This window comes from Balearica regulorum, chromosome 11, assembly GCF_011004875.1.
Source record: "Balearica regulorum gibbericeps isolate bBalReg1 chromosome 11, bBalReg1.pri, whole genome shotgun sequence".
Lineage (NCBI taxonomy): Eukaryota > Metazoa > Chordata > Aves > Gruiformes > Gruidae > Balearica > Balearica regulorum.
This window is the reverse complement of record NC_046194.1, coordinates 22,219,866-22,246,761: the sequence shown is the minus strand read 5'-3', so window position 1 is coordinate 22,246,761 and position 26,896 is coordinate 22,219,866. Positions and strand designations below refer to the sequence as shown.

At 38.1% G+C, this 26,896-nt stretch overlaps 1 protein-coding gene across 4 annotated transcripts; it reads left to right on the top strand.

Moving 5' to 3' along the window:
* Positions 1 to 1,637: 1,637 nt before the first annotated feature.
* Positions 1,638 to 23,705, top strand: CHIC1 (cysteine rich hydrophobic domain 1). 4 transcript variants are annotated; one of them, XM_075763704.1, is made up of 6 exons: positions 1,642 to 1,854; positions 9,024 to 9,078; positions 15,704 to 15,859; positions 18,393 to 18,449; positions 18,687 to 18,746; positions 19,199 to 23,705. In XM_075763704.1, the coding sequence occupies exons 1-6, from the start codon at positions 1,691 to 1,693 to the stop codon at positions 19,202 to 19,204; spliced, it is 498 nt and encodes a 165-aa protein (XP_075619819.1). In that variant the 5' UTR covers positions 1,642 to 1,690; the 3' UTR covers positions 19,205 to 23,705. The 4 variants fall into 4 exon arrangements, with proteins under 4 accessions (XP_075619821.1, XP_075619820.1, XP_075619819.1 ...); XM_075763703.1 differs by having other exon boundaries at positions 1,643 to 1,854; positions 19,526 to 23,705; XM_075763706.1 differs by lacking the exon at positions 18,393 to 18,449 and having other exon boundaries at positions 1,638 to 1,854.
* The last annotated feature ends 3,191 nt before the right edge of the window (positions 23,706 to 26,896 follow it).

The window sequence follows — 26,896 nt, the reverse complement described above, 5'->3', positions numbered from 1 at the left end:
CACGACATCAGACCTATCATTTCTTAAAAGTGTTCTCAATTAAAAGTTTTATCTTTTTGACTTCCACATCACTTAAAGCAGACATCCTGAATTTAAATCCTGAGAGTAAAATAAAGGCCAGTACCTTAGTAGTAACCCCACATATAACTTTATTTCAGTGGTCCCAAGACTTTCTTTCTATGGGTTATGAATGGCAATCACATACATACAATGGAATACAAGTGGAAAAAATACAGATTTTTCACAAAAAATGGGAGAACATACAATATGTATTTTAATTTAATTTTATAATGACATCTTCTCCCTTAGTTATGATTCTTTTCCTCAAAGCATTAGTGTGTTATTTACCTGCAACTCCATATAAAATGGGTAACGTGAAGAATACGCAGCAGTGAAAAAAACATAGCTCATACAATTCTGCTTTCAGAAGCAGCAAAAATGTTCACAATCAAGTCAAGTGCATTTTACTGCTGTCTAGAAGGTCCTGAAAAACAACAAAGATGATTTATGAGGGAAGTCTTTTCCCAAGAACAGCAGACAAGGATGGCGACCCATTCTTCCTCTTTTAAGAGGAAGTCAGTTCCTTTGCTTACAGGAGCTGTGGGTTAGGAATTCAGATTTGGCCATGTACCAGACCCAACACATCACTTTATGGTAGCTACACTAATATAAAAAAAACCCCAGCCAACACACAAACCCTCTGCAAATTTTATTTCTGATTCCTATATTGCAATTACAAACACAAATACTTTTTTGCCTTACTTTCCATTTCCAGTAGGTGTCTATGAAGGGCTTAAACTTACCTCAATAATTTACACCTGTGTGCAGGGCAAGGGGCATTCCTCTGCTCTCAACTATTCTGAGAAATTTTTCTTCCCCAATTTTTATATTCCTACGTGGATTTTTCTTCCCTCTCGCCACCTCACTTCCCTGCTCAGAACTCAATTTCCAAACTGACCAACAAAGCCCAATCATTTCAAAGCTTTGGGAAAATCATCGTGAAAATCATCCCCGCCTCCCTCACGTTCATCTCGGCCATCCCGGTGAGTGGTGCGAGTAAAAACTAAGCAAGCAAGCGACGAAAATGGAGAGGGAAAGGGGGGGGAAAGTATCTACCTGGCTGTTTTTATTAAAAACGCCACAGAAATACACTTGGAAAAGGAGTAAAACCCAGAGGAGTACCACCTGAGAGGCGGGCGGGAAGCCTCACCGGCGGGACGCCCCCTGCTTCCCTCAACAGCCCCCTCGTCATCCTCACCCCGGGAGCGAGTGTGAGTGTGTGTGTGTGTGTGCGTGAGTGTGTGAGGAGCCGCGCCACCCCCTGCGGTGCGGCGGGAAGGGACGCGCGCACCTGAAGCGCGGCGGCGGCCTCCTGTCAGCCGGTCCGGCCGCAACTCCTCCGCCAGCACCGCCTCCCGAGAGACCGCGGCAGCTGCAGGGGACACCCCCGTCCCCGCAGCAGGAAGGCAGCCCGGCGTCCTCCCGCCCGGCGGGGCGAGGCTGAGGAAGCATTCCCCCTCCCCCGGTGGGGCGCGCTCCCCTCAACACCCTCAGAGACACGCGCGCAGGCCGCCTCGGGCTCCACCACGCTTGCGCACCGCCCTCCCGCCGCCGCTGGCGCGCGGGGCTCCGCCCCCCCGGCGCGCAGTGCGCAGGCGCGCGGCAAGGCCGCGCGGGGGGTGGGCTTGAGATGAGCGTACTACTCCCCAATATGGCGGACTTCGACACTATCTATGAGCTGGAGGAGGAGGAGGAGGAGGAGGAGTCCGAGCCTGTGGTGCGGAGCCAGGAGCTGCCCCGGCCCCGCGATGCGCCGGATCCCGTAGCGGTACGGGGCGCCGGGCACATCACCGTGTAAGGAGTGGGGGCTGGCGGCGCGCAGGAGGCAGCGTGGCAGGCCGGTGTGGTGTGGCGGGGCGGGGGCGGTGGAGGCCGGGCGGGAGCACCGTGCTGCCGGCGGTACCGCTACCGTGCTGCCGGGGACACCGTGCTGCCGGGGGCACGGTTGCCCGCTGGCGGTGCCGGGAGGGGGTAAGAACAGGAGGAGGGCTGAGCCGCATCCCTTTGTGCCCCCAGCTCCCCCCCTCTCCCACGGACGCAAGCTGCCCGCGTTACCGCGACCTGCTGCCCTGCTCCCCCTCTACACCCCCCCCCCACACCCCCCACCCCGTTTTGTGAGAGGAGTTTTGTTTTTAACGCGTTAAAAACGGGAAACTTCGTATTTTCCAGTAGCTCGAGGCAAGCCAAAGTCATGAATGAACAACTGAAGTTCATCTGGCTGTTGGGTGCAGAAGCAGCAGCTCATCAGCCCTGACAGTCCCGGGTTTGCTTTTTCCAAACAATCTTTTAGATAAAAAGTAACCACCACACGGTGCAGGGACCAGCAGCCTGTTCAAACAATTTCCCTGTGCCCCCTCTCTGTCTCAGCTGAGCCATGGAGCCCCCCCGCTGCACTGCAGAGGCGGCACATGGCTCTGTTGTAGTTTATCCGGTCCAAACTTAAGTTTGAGTTTGGTGTAGGTTAAGTGGTTTTTTTATCATTAAAACGCAACATGAGCCAGAATGTTTGCTACTCGTTTAAACAATTACGACAGAAGATGGGCAAACCGTCTGACCTTATATGTAATGTTTACTCTTAGGGATTTTCTTAATATTTCTATTCCTGTAAGTGGAGTAATTAATATAGCAAAGTACATCCATAACAAATAGTTGGTTGCTACATTCATTTTCACAGCGGGGAGGGAGGTGTTGAAATTTTTGTATTGCAGAGATCCACCAAGCTTGTGTTGCTTTGGGTCTGTCTTTGGACTGCGTAAAAGAATGCACATTTCTCTCTGTAAATAGGTGCAGTGTGATCTAGCTATCTGCAGCAAAAAACACTGGGTGGGAAAGGCTCTCTTATCCTAAGAGAACTAATGTTGGATTTGATACTGTGTCTGTCATGTAAGTCTAAATCAGGTTTGCACTGAGCTAGCGCCAGTGGGTAGTTGCTCTGCTGCACCGCAGCGTACTTGCTTGTGTTGATGGAATTTCTTTCTGTCCTGAACCTGAATAGCGTGTGGCCTGCCTAAAGGAGGGATGTAACACAAGCAAAATGATCAGAATACCACATACCCATCTTGTTAATTACCTGGCTTTAAGCACTAAATGGGGGGGGAAAAAATGTTAGCATGCTTATTTGCTTTGTCTGCTGTGATGCTTTTTGTGTATTAGTGATGTTCTTTAAAGTTCCTTCTTGGCTCCAGCATCTTTTGGGGATGGGCAGGAGCATCTCCAAGAACTCTGTCAACTAGTGATGTCTACATCAAAAGAAAGCAATACTTGTAAGTGATGCGGAAATCATGAGCTAGCATACGTGCCCTTGTAACTGCTTGAACTGAATTCCCATCCACTGTATTTTTCCTTTCTTCCACTCCTCCCAGCTTTCTTCCTCTAACAAGTATACCTACCTGCATGGTAGAAGGCAGCTTTTATCAGTTCATGACGTATTTTAAAATATCCTTATATTAAGAAAAAACCAGTAGATGTTATCAATAAAATGCAAATAAAGCCTGGATGCTATAGTATGTAATCCTGACTTCCTTATTAAATGGGAAATATTTTGCTTCCTAAAGACTTTCTGGTTAGTTTATATCAGCTCTGAAATTCTGTCACACTTTGATCACACAGATGCTGCTGCTTTTGAAATCAGTTGGCTTCAGAAGCAGCCTGTTCTAGTTACTGAAGTGAGATACGTCATCGAGTAAAACTTGTGTTTGTTTTCTGATCCTGTCTGGAACATTGCTGATAAAAATTTCTGTCCTGACAAGTCAGATGCTCCATTAAAAAAAAAAAAAACCAAACCCACAAAAAACCCAAACAGTTACTTTTAAAAAGCCATTGTTTTCCTTGGATTTTTGTTTCAGATGCCTTCTGTTGCTCATCTGACACTGGCCTTCTTGGATACTTTTGGTGTACAGAGAAGGAATAATTCTCTAATTCCAGGGTCATCTTCTGGTCCAGCTTTTCATGTACAGTCCTCTTACAAAACTCCCAAGTTAGTAGATTCAAACTATGTGTTAGTTTCCTGCATGAGAGTTTTTTATTCTGATGACCTTATGTCAGTGAGCTGCTGACCCTAACAGAGTGCTACTGCAGTATCCAACAGTACTAAATATAAATTGCAAGAATCTTCTGAGGGTTTTTAGCAAGATCTTGCTTTTTCCACTGTTTTGCTAACCCTTTTACCCCTGTGCATGGTAAGAGTGATTGTGTCAAGTGTATTTGTTTTATTTTACTCACAGAGAGAATGTGTATGAAAGCAGTTAGCAAAATTTATGCTCATGTTGTTCAACACTTTCACTCTAGAAGATTCTTACTTTGAAAAAATTAACTATCAGTCATAGTGTTTTCAGAAAGCTTTTGAATTTTAGCACTAGGACCCAGTAAATGCCTTTTCTTTGCTTCTGAAATTCCATTTTCATGAGTTATAAACCCATTGTTTGCTGTTTCTTGCATAGTCAGTGTGACTCTGGTGTATCCAAATATCTCAATGTAAACATTTTTAGGGAAGACTGAGTCATATGCCTACCAACAGCAATGACTTTCAAAAACAGAGCAGTAAACAAACTAACTTGGTTATAATTTCTTATTTATCTGGTGTAATTTTTCCGTACCACTAAGTCCATGTGGATGGATAGTAATGAGGTAATGAAATAGCCATTAAGCATATTTTTGCCCTTAGTATTGCAGCTTGTGATTCCTGCTTAAGTCTGCAAACCTAGTTTTGGATACAAGTTAACTTTTGTTATTCCATTATGTTTTCTTTAGGAGTGCCCCAGGGATCCACAATCCAGGTGCTAATGAAAAGCACATTGTCATCAATTAGGGAAGGTAGGGAAGAGCCAGGTGCTCTCCATTGTGATAAGATGACATTTGATTATTGTCTGATATTACTCCATCTTCCGCATATTTAAAACAGCAGATTCCACATATTTAAAATAGCAAATGATCTCAGATTTCCACTAGTTACCAAAAACTTAGTTTTCCAAAACATTATCCATGGGTAAGGATGGTCTTCAGTAGTTTGTTGGCTTCACAGGAAAAGGTCCTAGACTAAGAAGAGAAATGTTAAGTGATCGAGATTTCAGCTCAGGGCTCTTGATGAGCGTCGTCTTTATTCTCTAATGCTGGACAAAGCTAAGATGATTCCTCATAAAGAATAGTATGTAGGATTCGAGTTAATCTGTTCAACTTAACCTGGATTAGGTGTGAGGAAAGGAGCCATGCTGAAAGGAGGCTGCAGAGCCTAATCATACGAGAGTTGGCTGAACGGGTTTAGCTTGTGTAGTCTAGTAAGACTGATTACTATCTATAAATACAGTAGTGGGATAAACAAGAATGAAGGACTATTTAAGTCAAAAGGAAAAAAAAAAGTAAAGCACCTGAAAATGTGTTTATTCTAGGTATGAGAAAGTGCTTTCCAAACTCTTCCTGTTTCGGTTCTGGGTCAGGAGACTGTACATACTTATGCTTTGCAAACTAACGGGAAGAATTTTATAATGGGATACCTGTTGCAGCTGGTGTTTGCAAATGATGATTCAGGGTGTTCCTTTCAGTCTTTAATTTATGCAGGATTTATGAATATATCTTATTACAGCTCCATATGAGAAGTTGTATCCTGTCTACTTTACAAATGAGGGAAAATGAGATGATGGGATTGTCTGATGCCATACATTAAAACAAGGAAAGAGAGACAGAGAGAGCTAGAAAGTGAGGTCATCGTAGTTCTGTTCCAGTGTTATTGCCTATAGGCAGCAGCACTTTGCTTTTAGAGATGTTTGTCATCCAGCAAGAAAATTGCAACTGAAGTATATGGGTGACTTCGGTTTCTAAATATTAGACTTCGGGCAGCTTTAACTGAGGAGCCAGAGAACTAGCCCAGAAACAAGTTGCCACCAACTGACCTTTTAAATTATTTAAAGGTCAGGTACTAGAATTTATTTTACATAGTGTTTTTTAAATATACTGAATTTTAGAAGACTTCATCGGCCAAATCACAGTAGATTATTGGTCTGTTGAAGGTCTAATGCAGTTACTTATCTCTTAATCAAGACTTTAAGTCTTAACTTTTTTTCATTAAATATTCTAATAATACTTCAGCACTTGTACAAAGTTGCTTGCAAAGCTGTAGAACTATACAACATTCTGCTTTAGCATTTCTAAAAAAAAAATAATTACTTTATTATTTGGTTCTTGAATTCCCCACCCCCACCCCCCTCCCCGTCTAATAAGAGTTTAATGTTTCTGAACTATGTGGTAAATCATCACAAGGATAGTGTGTAAAACTTCTAGAGATGCTTTAATAAAACTGTGCTACAGGCTATCAGTGATGCTGACTAAACCTAATCGTATAATGTAGCTTAGTCCTGTTTTCAGAATAGTCAAAACCTTTTATGTTCTTTTTGCCATTTGCAGGTGTCAGTGTAAAGACACATTTCTGTAACTGAGGTTTCTTGGATGTGTTATAACTGAATGGAATGTTTTGGTGACTGATAAAAGTTTTGGGTTTTAAGTATGTTTTATGACATCAGCCTTCAAATTTAATGTAATAAAATGTATTGTGGTCTTGTATTCTTAATAGATCTAAATCAGAAAGCACTAATTTATGTTATTCTGTATGGAAATTGGTGGTGCCATGGGAATTTTAATGAGTATATGAGACCAACAAGATGAAAGACACTACCTATGGCTTAGGAAGTTTTTGAACTATGAATTGTTGAAGGTCAGAAGAGTATTCTGGGAAAATGCTAGTTTGTTGTTTGGGTTGGGTTTTTTTTTCCTTTGCTCTTTCCTAGGCATCTGCTACTGGCCACTGTAAGAGTCAGTGTTCTGGGCTAGGTGCACCTTTGGCATGATTTAGTGGAATTAGTCTGTTACATAGGTAGAGTAAATAATTCTGCAGTATTATCTTTCTAGTAGTTAATTTATTATGTGGTCTAATTGCTACAACTTCATGATTATTTCAGGTAGTTTCATTGCTGATATACAGAAAAGTCTGTGTTCCTCAAAGCAGGCTTGTGTATGTGCTTCACATCGGTAGTCTTTTCTCGTTTTTTTTTAATGACTGAAAGGACTACCTCATTGCTCTTCAAGCTTCCTTAAAAATAAATATGTAGTATAACAAAACTTGGAAGGTTTTAGCTTAAAAAACAAAAGCTACACAACATGAAGGCTGATTTATGTTTACAGTTTACATTCAGAGAGAATGGAAGTGTGCTTATATTAGTAACCTTTGTGCTTGCCGAAATTCTTTGTTTTTACTATTTCTAGCACTAATTTAACATCATGGCTTTCCAGCTCACTTGAATACGCAGTGGGAGCCCATGCTGTGTAATGTTCAGTTCACTCGCATTCACTTCTAGAAACTTTGCAGTGAAAATCTGTTGAATGAAACAACCACAAATAGGTGGCGGTTGGTTCTAGTGCTCAGAACAGCTTGAGAGAGAGGTTGAGAAACACTTCAATTATGATCTACTCTTTGGGGTTTTTTTTTAATATTTTACACCACTAGTACTTCCATATGCTGGTCTTTACAAGAGTCAAGGCTCTGACTTAAATTAGCCATTGAAGAACTTGATTGGACTTCACTGCTATTGTTGACAAACATTTTAATTAGCTTACTGGATTTCTAAAGACAGCACAGTTCTTTTATTATGCTTCTCTCTTCTTTGAAGGTTTATGTTACATTTTCGTATACTTCTAAACAAGTTACATTGCCAGGTTTGGATATCTAAATTATTATGCTGTGCACATGAGTATGTATGTATTATATAAGGATGGGGGACTGACGACATTTCAGCAGTACTAGGGGCCAGTAAGGAGTACTTCAGATTCAAAGCAAATACTCCCTCTCCAGAAGGTTTGTTTCTACAATAAATATTACAATACCAAATTATTTGTGCTCCTCTTTTTGGCTGTGATCCTTCTGGGTTTTTTCTTTTTTTGAACAAAAATGCTCAGGAGGTAGTTTAGCAGAGCTGACAATGAACTTGATGTACAGTAACTTTACAAACTCAACATTGAGCTCCGTTCAAACATAAAGGTTGTAGCTGTGACACCAGTTGCTGTTGTATTTTCTTAAATTGCTGAATTGCAAAGGTTAAAGATTTCAAGTGAGGTAGAGGGGATGGAAGATCAGAGTTGTTCTGCCAAAGCTAGCAGGTTTAGCATCAGAGCTTAGTTAACTTCTTGCCTACTCACATGCTTTAAATAAAAGAAATCAAGGTCAGCCTGCGCTGTCAGTATCTGTCTGATCTACACCACTAGCTTTTAGGAAATTTCAGGTGGTTTTGGAGCTAGTGGTAACACAGGTTTACAAGCACAGTCTAGCTCCCTGTAGGTTTCACTGGCTGTAATGAAGTCTTACCACTTGCTCATTAACAAGAACACTCCAATGAAGAATAGTCACAGTGATACCTAAGACTTAATTTTCCTGAAGTTCATAGTTGCTTTAAAACTGTTCATTGTGTAGGCTCTTACATGTTTTGCATGAGATGGTTTAACTCAGGCCAAAGCAATTTTTGAAAACTATATGATTATAAATTTCTAAGATGATGATGATGAATAGGTTCCTTACAACTAGCTTGATTTGTTGCATGTGAATAAATTGCATGAGTAAAAAAACAATAGCAGTAAAAGGATTATTGAACCTAGTAAAACTGGAATTTCATAGCCGGAGTTTTTTTCTTAAAGCAAAGATTGAAACTTACTACCATCCAATTGTTAAAGAATTTTCGCACTTTTAGCAACTTGAAGGTATGGAAGTAAGACGACAAGCTATATTTCTGTCTCATAAATGACCTTATGAATGATACACGAGACCTTATATAAACTTAGATTGAAAGCTCATGAAATAATGTAAATGTAAGGGCAAAATAAATTAACAGGTTTTTTTAAAAGTACAAAATCTATTAAATTTTTTTATTAAGGGAAACAAAGTAAGTTAGGTGGAATATATTTTGTTTGTCTCTTTTGTTTTCAAGGTTTGGCTTGAGCAACAAGTTTGATACAGAATTTCCTTCTGTTCTGACAGGGAAGGTAAGTGTGAGATTAAACTGTTCTTTTAATGGCAAGATCCAGTGCGTCCAGTGGTTTTTGCGTTACAAATACATGCTCGTGAACCCACAGCACAGGCCAGCACTGCGCTGAAGGCTGTTGAATTAACTCTGCCCTGTATGAACTAGCTGGTTGATGACCGTACAGCGTATTTTGAAAGAAGAAGAGATGATGTGCAGTGATTGCTATCATTATTGACATTCTAAACTGTTTGACATCATACTGTTTTCGTGTAGGCGATCTACATGAAAGAGAGACTCATTTAACCTTGCTTTATAGATGTATGGAGTTTGTGCTACCTCCTGGGTGAATTAAATTATTTCAAATACTAGACCTCTTCTTTTTAATACGTCTGTCAAGCCTTGAGTTTATATTTAGACAGATCTCTGGAAGAGAATCTGTTTTATCTGAAGCTTTAAGGAACAAAACATTATAGTGTGTTCTGTACATTTTCAGAAATATAATCATTGTTTAGTTCTGAAAATCAGTGGTGACAAGGCTCTTGCTTTCTCTGGAGTCCTGTCATCTTACTAAATGCAAATTTAATAAATACTCATTTGTAGCTATTAATTAATGAAATCTTGTAACAAAATTCTTCGTTATGGTCCTAAATTCTTTTCATAATGGGGTTGTGGGGTTTTTTTTCTTTTAGACTTTTACATTTTGAATTCTTTTTTTCTTGGATTCTTTTCGTTCTGCTGTTTCACTCTTTAGTGCTTTTCTTTTCCAGAACTTAGAAGGAAAGAGTTTATTTGGCTCTTACTACTTTCTCTCATGTCATACCATACAGCTACACTACCTCTGCAGCCTCCTGCAGTAGCTGTTGAGTTATAGTAACAATATACTGAAATGCAGCTGGGTGGCATCTCCTGGTTCTGCCAAATCCATCTGCGGTTTTTCTCCTTTACTTTCACCCCAGAGTATAATGAATAAAATATTGGTGTTGAATTTGTCCAGCTTTTTTGACAGCAGTACAATTGAAAAGCAGATTGCTATTGGGAGTTTTTGGTTGGTAAAAGACAGCCTGGGAGCTCTGGCTTTGCTTCAGAATCTCGCTGAGTTCAAGAGGAAGAGGCTTACTGATTCCATCATGTCTAATGTGAGGGCTGGTGATAACACCATTCACGACCTTGCATGTCTTAAGGTTTATTCTTTTCTGTAAAGCTCTTTCTGATCACTGAAAAGCAACGGAATACTTCAACAATTTTTATGTTCTTTTAGTCAAGTTGTAGTTTGTTATACATAAACCTGTAGAAAATAACTAGCAGGAAATGTTAAAACTTAATTTGATTATATAATTTCATCTCTTCCTGACCATCTAAAATATATTTGCGTGTATTTAAAAAACCAAACCCAAACCTACACTTTTTAATATGAGCATCAATGCCTGTCACTTGATTGTTCCTCCTCTTGTTAAATAGACAGTGAACAAAAGTTTAATTTAAAGTTCAATTGACTGCTTGGACTTAATTTAGCAAAGAGAGGAAAGAGGAAGTTCTTTTCTTCTGCTTGGCATTTACCCTTCTTGTTCTATAGCTCTAATCAGTGACAGCATAAATCACATGAGCAGAGATTTGCTGTATATAGGTATTCTCTTCTGTTGAGAATCTTGATATCCTGTTATCTTTTTCTCATATGTGGATTTGAGGGGCTTTCTGAGTAAGAAGACCTTGAAAATAAATTACTTCCCTTTTGGGAGGGGAAAACACCAATCAGATGATGTAGTAAACACATTTTTCCTACTGCCTGCCACATGCTGCCATGAAAGACATTAAAAACCACAGCTGTGGGTTTTTTGGCTTATAATACTTCATGAATTGCAAGAACTAAATAATCTGCTTCTTCCATTAGTTGTAGCAGTCAATCAGCTTTATCCCTATTGAAAATGAAAACTCAGTTTTTTCCAGTAAGTAGGTCGTCTTCAAATACCTTGATAAATAATTCACAGTAATAAGCATTGTAGTCAATTGATACACCACTTTAAGATTTTTTTTTACTGCTCTTAAAATACAAATTTTTACTTTTTTTATGAAATCACAATTTATGAATAGCATAGTGACCGTTATATTAACAGTTTGTGATTAAAATGTTTACTATGAACTTGTGTTACTACACAGGTAGTATAAGGCGATGACATACTTTATTCAAAATGTCTGTCTAACATTAAGTTTAATGGCTTTGTTGTCTGCTGTGAATTGATATTAATAATATATTCTATCTGCTAATAGAGTATGAAAGATGAAGCCATTAGGTGAGGTTGATAGATTTCTGTATGGTATTGTTTTTCTTTTTAATAAATACAGATGAAGATCTAGGTTTTTAAATTTTGGATGAAAATTTATCCAATATATGATAAAAATCCTAAATAGATAAAACTATCTAGCTACACCTTTCTCCCAGAAGCACTAACTTTTTGGATTTATGCCAGCCTGTATTCTTAGGAATTCACTAAGCTTCCTGACCCTCAGTTTGCCCATCTACATAATGGTGATAGAAAATTAGCAGAAGGTTTACTATTTTAAAAATCTGAAATACCCCTCCTTCACCCATCTCCCCCACCTACTCGTCTCCCAGTTTTTACAGAGTCGGGAAAGTTACTGTAAATCAGCCTAGAGCTAAGGTGCATGTAATTACATCTTAAATATTTGAGATGTGTTTGTTGCTTTTTTGGGAGAAGTGAATGCTTATATTTGAGGATAAAACATAGACAGTAAAACGATAAAGGAAAGGAAAATATCAGGTAGGTCGGATGTTCGGTTTAGCTAATTCAGCTAGATTGACTTGATATTTATCTTGTAGGATGAGACACAAGCTTCAGCTGGTTGATAAATACTGAGCTAGGCTATCAAACAGTGCATTGTTTTCAGCTGAATATTGTAAGAAAAGATTTGACTACACTTAATACAGAGGCAATATTTAACTTTTAATAATGGGATTGGACTTTGGCCTAAATTTAAATTCTGTGTGCTACAGTTTTATAGGATTATTGATTCTTTAAAAACAAGCATTTAAAAGCTTTTAACAAAATACTCACCATGATATATGGCACAATAGCACACACTGCTCCAGGTGACAAGAAAATGATGGAGGCAGTGAACTTTAAGGAAGAAAGTGGAGTTTCCTGCCCTGATCTTAAAACAAAGAGTCCTATACAGAGATGACTGTGCAATGCAGGGAAATGTAAGCCATAAAATGTGCTCTTGGTATTGTGATCCCATTGCAACATGTGATGGATAGGGTTTGTGATCATGATGATTGAAGGAGGAAGATCAGGCCTGCTGGGCTTTACTTGCTCTCTTCCTGTGTTTGTAGATTCTCTTGCATCCTGTTGTAAAATATTATGACACCCCCTCCTTTCCTTTTATGTGGGGCTTTTTTTCCCCTCCCTTAAAGACCTAAAAGGAACTGATGTCTCTTTACAAGGTGTACTGCGCAGCCAGGAGCTATGTACTTATCTCATTCTTTTCAAGATCCAGACAGAAACTCTCCCAAGAGACTTTCCAAAATTACTCAAAACTAGACTTTCTTAGGGAGCTTTCTTTGTGCAGGAGGTGCTGTGAATTCTCTGTTTGAAATACATTAGTCATTTCATATTAACCTTTCAATATCTGTACCTGCAAGAAAGGTGAGATTTAAAATTATGCCAGGAAATCAACAAAATTCTTTGGTTACTGTTTAATTTGGATACCATTTTATTATTAAATTAGAACAGTTATTTTATTTACAGGTATTTCATTCTTTGTCACTGCGTAGCAATGCTTAGCTGTTAGTGAGCTCTAAACTGAGAGCAACAAAACTGTGTTTTGTTTGTGTATCACAGAATGAGGCTTATCTTGGTCACCAGTTCCTTTAGTTTCAAATGAAGAAGTGTCATTGACTGACAGAAATATTTATTGTGATTACATTTCCTAAAGGGAGAATTAAGTAATTTCGTCTTGCATTGCAGCAAAAAAGATTTACCTTTACATGAAAGTGTTTGGTGCATGAGCAGGTAGTAGTGGTGCTTTCATAATACTCTATCAAGGTGAACATCACACCAAAATTTCTGAAATAGAAATTTTCTCTGTTTCTTGGTGGCATCCAAAGTTGCTTCTTAGTTTAGCTCTACAGGAAGAAGAGTACTTCAACATTGATGCTACTTCATAAGAACAAACTGTTAACCTGATGTGAACAGTGACTCCCTTAAAAGCAGCAGGGAAATAGGGAATCTCACCATCCTAGTGCTTTCTTACTAATTCCCAAAGTTTCCTGCCAGCTGTGTTCTAAGAATCTAGTTGATTTCTTTGCATGTTGGATGTTATCAGTGATGATAAGGCTTCTTCATGTTAAGCTAAATTCCAGACTCTGCAATTCCACTGTCTTTGGGAGGTTTGTACAGCTGTATTTGGGCTTGGGGTGTGCTGCTGTCAAGGTCCAGTAAACTTCGTGTCTAATAGAAAAGGAAACATTCTCTTTTCTTAGTGGGATTCATTGCAAAAGTACTAACGGGTTCAAGAAGAAAAAACTAGTTGTTTTTATCTTTTAAACAGATAGAATGAGACAGGTACAAATTTCAAAAGACTTATCAAAGAAAGTCTAAATGTTAAGAACATGTAAGCTTCCGTAAGAGTTGAGAATGCTAATTTGTTAATGTACGTGATCTCAATTGACTTTGAAGCACGTCTGACTGCAGAAGCTGTACTCGTGTTATTTGTACTGCATAGAACCAACCCAATTGTACTTTACTACAAAACTTGTTCCCACATTGAAGATGAAATGCTCTTACTCAAGCACATCTGATATTTGTGATATCCTAAGTACAAGAGCTGACATTGGCAAAGGGATTTGTAGAACTTTGCTTCAGATACATACAAGTACAGGCTAGTTTTCCACATTACAATGTGATTTTGTTGTTGTTGTTGTTCTGTTCATTGAAAATGTCCCAATACATGGGATTTCTGGGGGGGGTTGCCATTTTCTTTCTTATTTTTTTTTTTCAGTTAAGATCTCTGTTGTAAAATATATGTAAGTGTTGATGATCCAGTCAGTCTAAAGATTTTTCTTTTTTACTTGCTCCATTTGTATATGTAAAAAGGATTATAAGAAAGTCTATTTAATATTTGGGGGGGAAGTCTGTATAATCGCAAAAGAAGTAGTTTCTGTGTACTTATTAATTCCGGCTATAAAATAATCACAATGTTAAATTATGTTCTTATATTACTAACTGTAGGCCTGGCTTGTGTACAAACCCGGATGACCTCTGACTCTATACTGCATGGTGATCTGAATGGCCAGGAAACAGATGTTGTATTTATTTACTCGCTTTCCTGCAATGTTTTAATGAATTTAGCTCTTGTGAATAGGCGGAGGTAGCAGAATCAGGTCCTCTCCATTTCCTGTCCCATAGTTTTGCTCCTTTGGTGAAAGGAGTCTTTGTCATTAAATTAATGCTTTTGTTGTTCCCCTTGTTTGCAGAATCAAATGAAGAGAGTTGGGCTTGCCTGGTTGGAAGGATTATGTAGTAGTTGCACAGCTTTGTATACAGACTAAGTCTAGGGGTTTTTTTCCTTCAACATGGCAAGTAGTTAGGAAAGATTTTTTTTTTTGGAGTTGTGCCTGACTGGCCAAGTCTGTTGAAGTTGGATCTGATTATTCTGCTTTGTGCATTCGAATGCTGAATTGTGTTACGTTAAGAGTGCCACCTTGGTGTCAATACCGCAAATCCGTGTTTGATTTGTCAGATGGAAGTTATTGAGATTCTGTAGAGAGAGGAGGGCTTTGGGGTATGTAAATAGGTAAGTGCTCTCACTCTTTTGTAAGAAACATGCTGCTATCAGAGAAAGGAGCTTATTTCTGATAGAAAATGTGGTTTTGCACTGTGACTCTGCAGTGGCAGTGCACAGAAAATATTATTTTGAGTAAGCTCTGTTGAATAGTCCTTAATTTAAATAAGTTGGTTTTCAACAGCTAGGCTTTATTCATAACCTGTAGAAGATGCGTTTCTTTGCCTTGAATATAATCCAGTACCTGTCTTTCCAGGCTTCCCTGTTTTAGGAAGCAGCCACAAGTGACACTGTGGCCTCACGTTGATATGGACCACTTCAGGAATTTATTTGTGGACAGAGGTCCACCTTCACCCAGGCACAGTGTAGACTTGCACTGGTATGAAATGAATTTGGACAATATTATCCTTTTCTCTATGTGGCACACAAGTATTTTTATTATGAAGCTGCCCCACGTTCCCTTGGAAACCAGATATCTGTCATTCTTCCACTTTTTTTTGTCAGTGTAGCCAGTGTATATGTTGCACAGCTGTGTCTAGTTTTGTTTGGGACCGCTATGTTATCAGGACAATTGATTTATTAGTGGTGAAATAAATAAGGATGAGGCTGTACGTCTAAGTGATGTTTAGCTTTTTAATGCAAGCTTTTGCATTTTGCATGTACCATAAATGAATTTGTTACAGGAAAGTGACTTTTCATGTTCATTAGGTAACCAGTGTTTTAGAAGATAGGGTCATATTGTATAACGGTATTATGTTTCATTTATATTTTAATCTGTAGTGGCAATTATTGAGAAAAATACACCTGTAATGGCTTTCCACTGATGTTCAGCACTTCTATTGCAGGTTGCCCCAGAAGAATTCAAGACCAGCATCAGTCGAGTGAATGCCTGTTTAAGAAAGAATCTCCCTGTCAATGTAAAATGGCTGCTCTGTGGCTGTCTGTGCTGCTGCTGCACACTGGGCTGTAGCCTGTGGCCTGTAGTCTGTCTTAACAAAAGAGTGAGTACACGTTTCATTGTCCTTATTTAATTTACTTTGCAATTACTGCTAACAAATAATGTTTAATAGTATCATCTTCATTTCAACCCCCTCTTTTTCTATCACTTGCATTCAAAAGGTTATTCCATTTTCCATTCCTTAGATAACAGAGAAAATATGTTTGTTAATGAAGTAAACGATGCCAAATTGCCAATTGAATTAATAGTCTTAGGAATAGCTAATCCAATCTCAGTTCAAAGAACAGGATGGAGTATAGGATAACCTAAATTTCCAGGATTTCTGAAGGTCTAAGAATTGAATTAAATGGGTGCAGAACTGGACATTGACCTTCAAAGACTGCCTGAACTGGAGTGAAAATTACTTTTCCTCTTCACCCCCCCCACCCCACCCCCAAATAAATATTCTGTTAAAATTAAAAATCACTTTTTTGTATGCAATACATACCATAACATTTCAGAGCTGTGGTTCATTTGACGTATTTTACTGTGCTGTTTCTATTAAGAACAAACATGAATTTGTTTTCTATTCAGGAAGCTTAGAGACTTTTTTTTTCCCCAAAAAAAGAAAGTTGACACCTCTTGTAATCAAGTCCAAAGTAGTAATTCTGAAAAGCACTTCAGCAATCTTAAGTAAACATGATCCTAATTACCTCTCTGGTTTACACTTAGAATTGATTTATTACAGTAGTAAATATTTAGGAAATACAGAAATAGGTATAGTGTAATGATATTTTTTGCAGCTACATAGTTTGTAAGACTTGTAGCCATAAAATCTTATCCACAAATATAAATAGTACTTAGGTGCACTAGGGGAAAAACTCTCACACTTGTCCATTTAATTATAGGACAAGATCTTAAGTAAAAATCTGTTTAAAAGTAATACTTCTGGCTTTTGAGAGTTTCTGATCTTTAATAAAACCGAAAGCAAAAACAAGGAATAGGCATTACTTTTCAGAGAAAATAAAACAGAAGTGTTTTGTCAAACTTTCCAACTTGCTCAAGAAAATAAGTTGCATTGACTGGCATTGAGTTTTTAGTTAAAACAAATATTAAATGCACTAAAGGCATAATATGTTTACTTGTAGAACTGCTAATTGCTGAAGCCTATGTCACTAAAAAGTTACAGGACTTGTTTTAGCTTGTTTTAACTGCCTTTATAAACATCCTTATTGCAGAGGAACGTGCTTGAGATATACTGCATATTTTCAGTTTTAAAACCATATTTAATATTCTTGTGCTAGTGAAAATCTAAACAAATGCCCATGTGATGTTGTAGTGTTAATATAATTCTCAAGGGTACAACTAATATACCCCAAGCAGGATGGGGGAGAGAATCAGAACAGCAAAAGTAAGAAAAACTCGATGTGTCGAGATAAAGACAGTTTAATAAGTGAGGGAGAAAAGGGGAAGAAAACCCAAGTGATGGAAGGGCAAATCACTTCCCACTGGCAGACCGATGCACAGCCTGTTGCTGGGCAATGGCTGCTTCAGAAAAACTAGCCCCCACTCTTACTGCTGAGCATGACGTTAGGTGGCATGGAATATCCCTTTGGTCAGTGCTGTTCAGCAATAGCTAAAACCTTGTGTGGTGTATCAACAGTGTTTTAGTCGTAGATCTAAAACATGGCACCATACAAGCTGCTGTGAAGAAAACTAACTCCAGCCTAACCAATCCCCGTACCCGCATCTAGCAACGAAATGCATTGGGAGATCCAAAGGCTCAAAGGTGAAACTAAGACAGTTGAAACAGGAAACAACGTGTACTTTTTAATTCCAAGGATAGCTCTGTCATTGGAAAAAACTTAGAAAGAAGCGGTGGATTCTCCACCATTAAGTCTTTGACTTGGGATTGGATAGTTTTGTATCTGTTTTTAGTGAGATGGTGTAGCTCGCCTACCATTGTTAGCATTAGCAAAGAAACTGGTGGCATAGCGTGCAGGAACTGGAGTAGATGATCATAGTGGTCTTTTTGTGACCTTAGAAATCACTGAAACTCCAAAAATCTTCTCTCCCACAAATGTGGAAAGAGCAGAACATGAAGGTTGTGTGCACTTTGGTATCCAAGAGTTGAAAATACAGGCACTGTTTGTTGTGAGCTGGAGTTCTGTGGTGTTGAGATTTTTTTTTCAGGATTCAGATACCAATTATACTAGTGAAATCTGGAAATTACATGTATGTAAATCACATGTTGTCAGTGGACCACCTGTAGTGAGGGCAGTATTTGGCCAAGAGAATGTGCGAAATTCTGTTTTGTTGGCTTGGCTATGGTAGGCAAAAATACTAAATTCAAAAGGATCCCTTAGTAAGTTAACAAAAAAACCTGTGGGGTTTTTTTTTCTGAAGATAATCTGATGTTGAAGAGTGGGAAGCTGAAGTGGTAGGACTTTCATTTATAATTTTTCTTTTACTTGGTTCTACTTTTATAAAACTAACTCTTTTTAAATTAATCTTAAGCCAGAAATGCAATAGTAAGATTCTTCTGGATGAGACTGGCTACTGAACCATTTATAATACAGTTTTGACTTACTTTTTAGACTAGAAGATCAATTCAGAAGTTATTAGAATGGGAAAATAACAGACTATATCATAAGGTAAGAAAAGTTAGAGTGCTTGTTTTCTTCAGCTTTAAGAATAGTAAGATTTTTTTTTTTGCAGAATTGGCATGTAGGAATTTTACAGTCTTGCTATAATTCCATACTTTATACTGATCATAAGCCTGTGTCTGAAGTGTTCCAGATCCTAGTAATTTGATATTGCTAATGCTTGTTACATTACTCATCAAAACAATGCTGTGGTATACATTAATCATTTGATAATTATTTTCTTAGCTTGGTTTGCACTGGAAGCTGAGTAAAAGGAAATGCGAAACTAGCAATATGATGGAGTATGTAAGTATTACTTCTGTTACTTATTTGGTATTTGACATACCTCTGACTTTATAGAGAAAATCCTTTAATTAGACTGTCACCTATCTGAAAAAAATCTCTCAGAAAAACATGCAGCTGTGTCTGACACACACCCATGAAGGCTGCTTTTAACAAGAGCAGCCGTGGCATATGTTGAGACTTAGAAATTGTCACCACTAAACATATTTTCTCTTCATAACAATTCTACATTTGCACTGCAGGTACCTTTGTTTTGGTCTGTAATTTGTAATGAGGGAGACCCACTGGGACTTTGTGCGTTGGTGCGATTCCCATACCAGTCCATAGCTCTTTAACACTTATCCACCTTTTCCACTGGTATTCGTAATTACTTTGATTCAAATTCTTTGTGCAGAAATACTGCTTTTTTTATAGTAGTGTGGGTTTTGTCTGGATCTTTTTTCTTTTTTTGTTAGCTCTGAATTTCATAAAGTTTTAACCAAGACAGTCCACTTAGGAAAGTAGAATTCAAGATATTTCTGTGGTCCTGCTCCCCCATCCACTTTCATGTGCAGGCTGGAAGAAAAGAGATAGTCACCCCCAAAAAATCAGGCGTCCAGAAGCCCCGTATTTCAAAATAACTAAAATCTCTGCTTTGTTATTCTGGGAAACATTCTCTCCTAACAGAATATCTCAGATATGTTTAGTTGTATGTACTAGCTAATGTTGCATGGAAATTGTGCTGAAGGTTTGAACTTTTTGGTTACTGTGTTCTGTTCTTGTCTTCTTCCCTTTTTCAACAGGTAATATTAATAGAGTTCTTACCAAAATATCCCATATTTCGACCTGACTGAGGAACAGCATTTGATCTTTCATGTTACCTGTCATTTTCTACCCTTAGTGCCTTGTAGATGATTTTGGAAAGAAGATGGTCTACTTTGCTGTGACTTAACAGTCTTCAGTAGAATATCTTCCTTGCTACGTTACTTTCTTTTGTTAAGAGAAGAACAATTTGCACATTTTTTTATGTTAAACGAGGCTTCTATGTTGCACTCTGAATTTTTAACATTAACTGATATAGTTGCCACTAGGGATCTAACATCAGTGCTGCTTAAACTTGTTCTGAGCATGCTGCCTTATTAATTTCTATATTTGCTGTCCTCAAACATGCATCCTAATGCCGTGTCATAATATACTTCATTCTAAACGTCGCAATCCTATAAACCCTCAGTAGAAATGTCCAGGTAAGCGTCTAGTAGTAATGATTTTAGTATAACTTGCTTGCATAGGACTTGCAATCAACAGCACTGGTTTTGTCCTGCACTTTGCAAAATCATCATTTACATTAGGGGGTTAATTATTTTACCCACTATGGATTTGTAAATATTGACTCTTTGCATAATGTAAAGTGTGGTATGCCAAGGTTTACAGAATGTATTATAGCTCTTATTCTATTGCCAACAGTTCGACATCGGTTTATTCATTACATTCGCTAGTATCCCTCTGATTGTATAGACCCATTCACATGCTGTTTTTATGGTAAAGCCATAACGAGTTTGTACATACTATCAGATGTGTAGGGCTCAGTTGCACTTTGTTTAGTAAATGGATGAAAAATGCATAGCATTTGTCTTTTTTTTTTTAAAGTATTTCAGGTGTTGTTTGTAGCACCCGAAATAGGAAGCTTAAACACTGTTCACCTTTGAAGAAGTTGCGTTTGTGAGGTAGATGGTGGCTGCTATTAGCAAAACATCCTAAGGCCTCTTTTTAAGTTAGGAGTATATGGATGTCAAGTTTTGTTTTTAAGAAAAAAAAAATGTTTCATAATTGGACACCTTCATTACCACGGAGAAAAATTTGGAACAGCCAAATCAAAGCTGAAGTAACACTTTTGTTATTTTTGTAGTGTGATGGTACTTCAACGTTTTAACAGTTAAGTGACACGGCATCCTTTCCAGTGGAATTAATTTTGTCTATATAAGAGTAGTGTTTCAAAATATGCTGACAGGAGGAAGTGGACCAGTTGAAATGCGTATGTTTTGGTGTTCAGGCACAGTCTGAAGAGCCACAAATGCCTTGTGGAATTCACAAGTATTTTTGGATTCTTCTCGGTTTGCCTGATCTCAGGAAGAGAAGTAATTGTAGGAAAACTTCTTGTAATGGCTAGCCTAAGTAAGACCATTTGATAACAGTAAGCAAATGAAAATGGATTCAAGTTCCCTCCCTTTCCTAACTAGAAGTGATTAATCGGAGAAAAAACAGCAGATGACTGAATCGCTGCAAGTTGTGATGATATTCATCCCAAGTGTCCAAGCATTTCTTTGCAGCAGCTTGACTCCTTGCAACATCATCCCAAGTTGCCTTTTAGTTTCAGGGTGACTTGGGTTTTCCTCTGAATGTATTTGCATCTTTTCAGTATGCAATATTGTATTAAAATACAGTACTTGTAAGACCATTGCATTCTAATAACTGTAGTAGGCCAGATTTCTCGTACCCAGTGTTTACAGAAGGCCAGTTTTATGCAAGTTGTTACTTCAAATCTAATTTCATGGTATTCTTACTGTACAGCTGAGGAGTGTCGGACTCCAGTGCTTGCAGTAGTTTCCAATCACAGATTGATGCTTCAGATTCTGAAATCTGTATACTTAGCGCAGAGGTTTCATTTGAGTGCTAGACCGGTGACAACTAACTGTGTAATTGCATTTGTAACATAATGAATAAAAAACTGTGTTGTTTGAATTTAATGTTAGCTATACCTTGCAACTCAGATTTCTATCACAGAACCAAGCAAAGTGTTCTCTCCAATTTATTTTTTTAGGATGAGTGTTAACTGGAAGCAGAGAAAATACTTAATGGCAGAAAAATGCAGTGCAAACCAAAACTGAAATAGCACATCCAATTCTATGTATTTCCCTTACAAATAAGTTTCTGGGGTAAATCAAGGGAGCTTAGCTTAATTAACAGAACAATGGAAGCTTCTTACTGTTATGCCAGAACTTTGTGAGTCATTTTCTTTTTCTTTTTTTTTTTTGTATAAGAAACTCAAGAAATCTCAGCAGGTTCTTATTTTCCTCTTTATGTGACTATATTTTCAAAATGTTCTTTTTCCAACTGAGAGAACAGGCAAGCCAAATGTTCTAGTGATTGCCAGCGGTGAATGCTGAGCAGTCTTCAGTCTTGCTGCTAAAAGAAATCCTCTTCAGTCTGTGCTGACTTCATCGTATTCAGTTCAAAATTTCTCAACCTGATTAGTGCTGTGCCAAGCTGAGAGCAGTAGCCACCAGTCCCTCCAGGCTGCTCTTGTGCCGTGGTACCACCAGAGATCCAAGGCAAGGCAGGAGCTCTGCTTTGCTTTCCCACCCTCGTCCCTTCATCCCCTTCCCGTGGGCCTGGCCGCGTCCAGCGCCGCAGGCTGCTCTGCCCACAGCAGACTGACTGCCCCTGGGTCTCTCCTGGGCACTGCAAGGCACTTTTAAGCACAGAATGTTAGTTTTTAAAGTTTACATTTTAAGTATGTAAATTCTAGATGTTTTACTTTGTCCTTAATTGTTAATTGTATAGTCTTCAAACCATGAAAGGGTCTCTTCTTTTTGTGTTCAAATAGCCATTTAAATATGTGGCCATAAAGCAACTACTAAAGAGTATGAGAGCCAAAACTGCCGTTTACAGTAAGCTCCATGTTTTAATAAGTAGATAAATTTGCATTAAAATGCAAAACCAGCATGCAGTATTATATTTGCATCTGAAAGACACAGGTTCCATAGCTCATTTAAAGATGAAGGCAGCTGTAAGTACTGCTGTGAACTCTGTGCACTTCTTTTCTGCCTACAGGTTCTTTTTTTTTGCCTGGGCTATCCTTTGCTTTAATATAAAAACATTCAAACTGAAAAATCTCATTTTTGACAATAAGAATCATGAATTGGTAAATATATTTATAGAGGGTACTTGTTAATTGGAGAAAGAATATGTAGCAACGTAACAGAGATTAACGTTAGCAAAGTGTAGTGGAAGTGGGAAAGAAAGTGCCTTGACTGGTTCCAACAAAAGAGAAAACATTGTGCCGAGAGTAAGGAGAAAAGGGAACTGGTAACTATCAGTAGTGTGAGTATGCAGCAGATTTTTAAAAGCAGTTACTGTCTACCAAATCAGTGTTTAATTTTTCATGTAAACATGTTGACACTAACTTTCTAGTTTTTATCTAGGAAATATTTGGGTTTGTGTTTAGTAAGTTTTTGTATTAAAGGAGTATTGAAGTATTGCAGAATACTGGCAAGCATCAAAGCTCTTACCTACTGATTCCCCTGCATCTGTGAAGTTTTTTTACCATAGGAGGAAAAAAAAAAGTGTTCCAAGACATGCAGAGACAAGTCGATGAAGTGTGGATTCAGTTGTAGGTGGGTGACTTTAAAATAGAAAACAGTTTTCCTAAATCTAGTGTGGTCTTGATAAATTAAAACCCAAGTTCCTATGCTTTCCTTGATAGGTATAAAACTCCATATGCCAAAACATAAATACATGTTTATTATTGTCCCACTATGACAGTTTACTACATTTACTTGTCAACACGCTACCATTGGAGCAATAAAAATGTCAAGCTATTAATATTCAATGTAAATAATTTATCTTTTTGGTAAGTAATGTTATGTGATTCTTCTGCCATTTTTTTGTTTTCTGCTTTTGGTGTTACGGTGTTATAACATTACTTGTATTGCTTAAGAAAAGTGGTTTTGTTTAAGCTCAATGAAACTTTGTGTTAACATTTTTATTCTGTTTACAAGTGAACAGCCACTTTTTTAATAGGACCTCACATCTTGAGAGTTTTGGGTATTTTGTTTTCTTTTTTTTTAATTAAAATAAAACTCTAACTGAGCTCGCTTTCTACAATTTACTGCACTGGCTTGTGCCATTAAAAGAAGCTGGAAGTCAGACATGCTTAATCACTTTGAGACATTTTTCTTTAATTAAATTTTAAAAATTAAAACCTTTGAATAGTGCAATGTGTTTATGGGGGGGTTTGGAATAAATCTTTGCGTCTCTCCCTGTAGTAGTGTGCTGATGAGCTGCAAATGGAATGGCAGTAGTGGTGGGTTTTCTTTAAATGAGACACATTTCTGATATGGCCAGATCAGGTGCTTGTATTGGGACTTTACGTATGGTTTGGCTGGTTTAAAGAACAAGATTTGGAAAGCTTAGGAAGGCTTCCCAAAAAAGAAAACTGCAGAATGATCATCACATTTAGTCTTCCAGGTAATTTGGTTGGTTGGCTTACAGACCCTCTGTTGTAAGGAGTTCTTGTTGGAGCATTCCTCTCCTGTGCTATTGTAGTTACCTAACCTGAGCATGGATAGTGCGTGTTAGCGAAATAAATTGATGGCTTATATAGAGGATTGTGAACATAAGACAATGCAGCCTTTTGTGTGTATTAAAAGGCTAGCTTTTAGCTGTGAAAGCGGGACTTAAAATTAAAACCTTTGGCTCATCCCTGAGGGAAAAATACTGCATTCCTGAGCTGGGCACATGCTACGTTTTTGTTTAAAGTTGGTGTCCTCAGTTGTTTTGGACAAATACAGGAGCATCTGGGTTGACATGCTTTTTAGGCATGGAACTATTACTGAATATTGTTTGAGAAATTTAGAGAATGTTACTGTGGTGGTAGGCCAAATATAGGAACGTTGGGCTGAGTTAATCCTGTTAATGAAGTTAATCCTGTTAGCATTTATGATACATAATTGCCTAGACTACTAGCAAAGGTCCGTTTTAAAAATATTTGGGATTTGGCCCTGACTTCTACTATTGGAAGGCAGTTTCAGAACTGTTTGGTAGTGAAGCTTACTATAATGTCTGTGACAATGTATTTATAATTCTATACATCTGTCATGTCAGTATTGTTCTGCAGGATAAATCATTGAAGTGTTCCAGCTGAGTTTATTTTTCTAGTTAAGCTTATAGAGATTTAAATCCTCTTAGTCTTCATTTGCTAGACAAAATGAAATGTTGGTCTCCTCAAAAGCAAACTTCTGTTTCTGATCATCCTACTTGCATTTATTCCAGTTTGAAATAACTTTCCTTAAATAGGGGTGACCAGAAATAATCGGATCTTCCAGATAATGGCTTGTGGCTAAGGCACCAGGTATTTCAATGTCTTTTCTGAAAATAATGTGATCCATTAAAGGATCACATTTGTCTCCTCAATGGCTGTATTGTATTTCTGATTCATAGCCATTCTGTGATAAATTTGAGACTTTCTTCAGTCACTTCTAGTTCATACGAGCTCCCAACACTCTCACTACTAGTCCCATCAGTCCAGATGCATCATTTGACACTTTGTACTGTTGAATTTCTCAACACTTACATTACAGTGGGCCTCCCAATCCTCCAACGCTTCCCGTATATGCACTCCCATTCCTCCTTTCAAAAAATCTTTGTCACTGACAGATTCCATCTGCAAAAGTTGACAAAAATGTTTTTAGTAAAAAGATTAGTTCCAAGATTGCTGTCTGAATTCTGCTTGTAACTTTCTAAAAGCCCTTTTACTTAGTTCCTTACCTCATTTAATCTTTTCTATTATTTCTCCATCCGACTGAACTAGTAATTTCCTTATAGGTTATCTGGTAGATCTAACCTGTTTGGACTTTGTTGATTTACACCTATTTATTTTGTAAACATGTGAACAGGGCAGATTTGGGTCTAGGCTAAACTACTGAATTTTCTGCAATTACTGGACCTGTTTAGAGCATTATCCTTTTATTATATTCACATTTTATTTCACGTTCTTTATATAAACCGTATGATCCATAGTAGCCTTTTTTTGAACAGTAAATAGATTTAGATATCTAAGTTCACCGATAACAAGTACAACCTGAGATTTCTGCTAGATAAAACCCACTTTTTAAGAACATTCCAGGTCACATGGGATATCCAAAATTGTAGTAAAATTGGGAGGGGGAATTACAGGAGCTCTCCGACTGAAAACAATTTAAAATTAAAATGCATGTATTAAAATATAATGACTGATCTGTATTTAGAGTAAATCATACAATGTGCAAGCCTAAATGAGTAATTGAACCGTATGACTTGCAGAATACAGGCCGTTAGGATGTTCTGCAAACAATAGCCTTAAGATTGAATGCATAAAATGGCTCAGAGTACCCAAATATAATAACGTACCTGTGATACAGTGCAGCTCATCAACGTAATTCCACACTAGTTTCCTACATACCCGAACGTTTCATCCTTCATCAAAGACTAATTTGACTTTAAAATTACAGTCTCTTGGATGGTAAAATCCATAGCCGCAGAGGGTCAGTCCAGATCTCAATCTGAGCTAGATGATGAAGTGCAAAGTTGTAAATTGAAAACTAAGCAGCCAGTTATCCCAACTGCTGTCTCTATTAAAGTACAAATACGTTTCTTTCAAATCTAATTTAATTCCTATTGGGTTGTTGGGTTTTTTTAGAATTCTGAAGTGTTTTTATAATTCTGAAGTGTTTGTACAGTTCAATTGCTGGTTTGGGAGCAGTCTAGGGAACAAAAAAAAGCCCAACAACTATTGTAAAATCTGTTAATAGGCAACAAGAGTTGTTGGCCACCGCTGAGGCGCTCTGTATGAGTGGCAGTTTTCCACCTCTGTGTGAGTTAATCTGCAACCCTTAGCAGTCTATGTCCAGGGGATCTCAGGGGTCCTGTGGAACAGTTCTCTAATTCCTATTCCAGTTGCTACCTGGGCATTTGTTCAGCATTTCTTTCTACGTGTAGCGAAAGCAGGGGACGCAGAGGAGGAATGGATCATAACCACGCTTGAACCACAAAGAGAAGAGATGCTTTCAAGGTAACTTTTTGAGATGGTATTTTTTGTCATTGTTGAGTGCATGGAAAAGGTAACTTGCTTTATGATTCTTTCTAATAATTTTTGGTAGCATTGAGTGGTGCTGAAAATCACATCGTTATTAAGTTTCTGTGTAGTACTGATGGAATTAAGAGCTTTGGAACTCGAGGTGATACTAACTGGTATGGCTACTCCAAAGCAGAAGCTACCAGCTGGCTTTGAATTGCAGAAGCATCAGGTGATGAAATTCACTTAGGAGCTGCAAAACCAGAAATGGGTCCTGTAAATCCCACCAAAAAGTACTGAACTCTGATAGTGTTGCCAGCTGTTTTGTGAATACTGCTGTAGT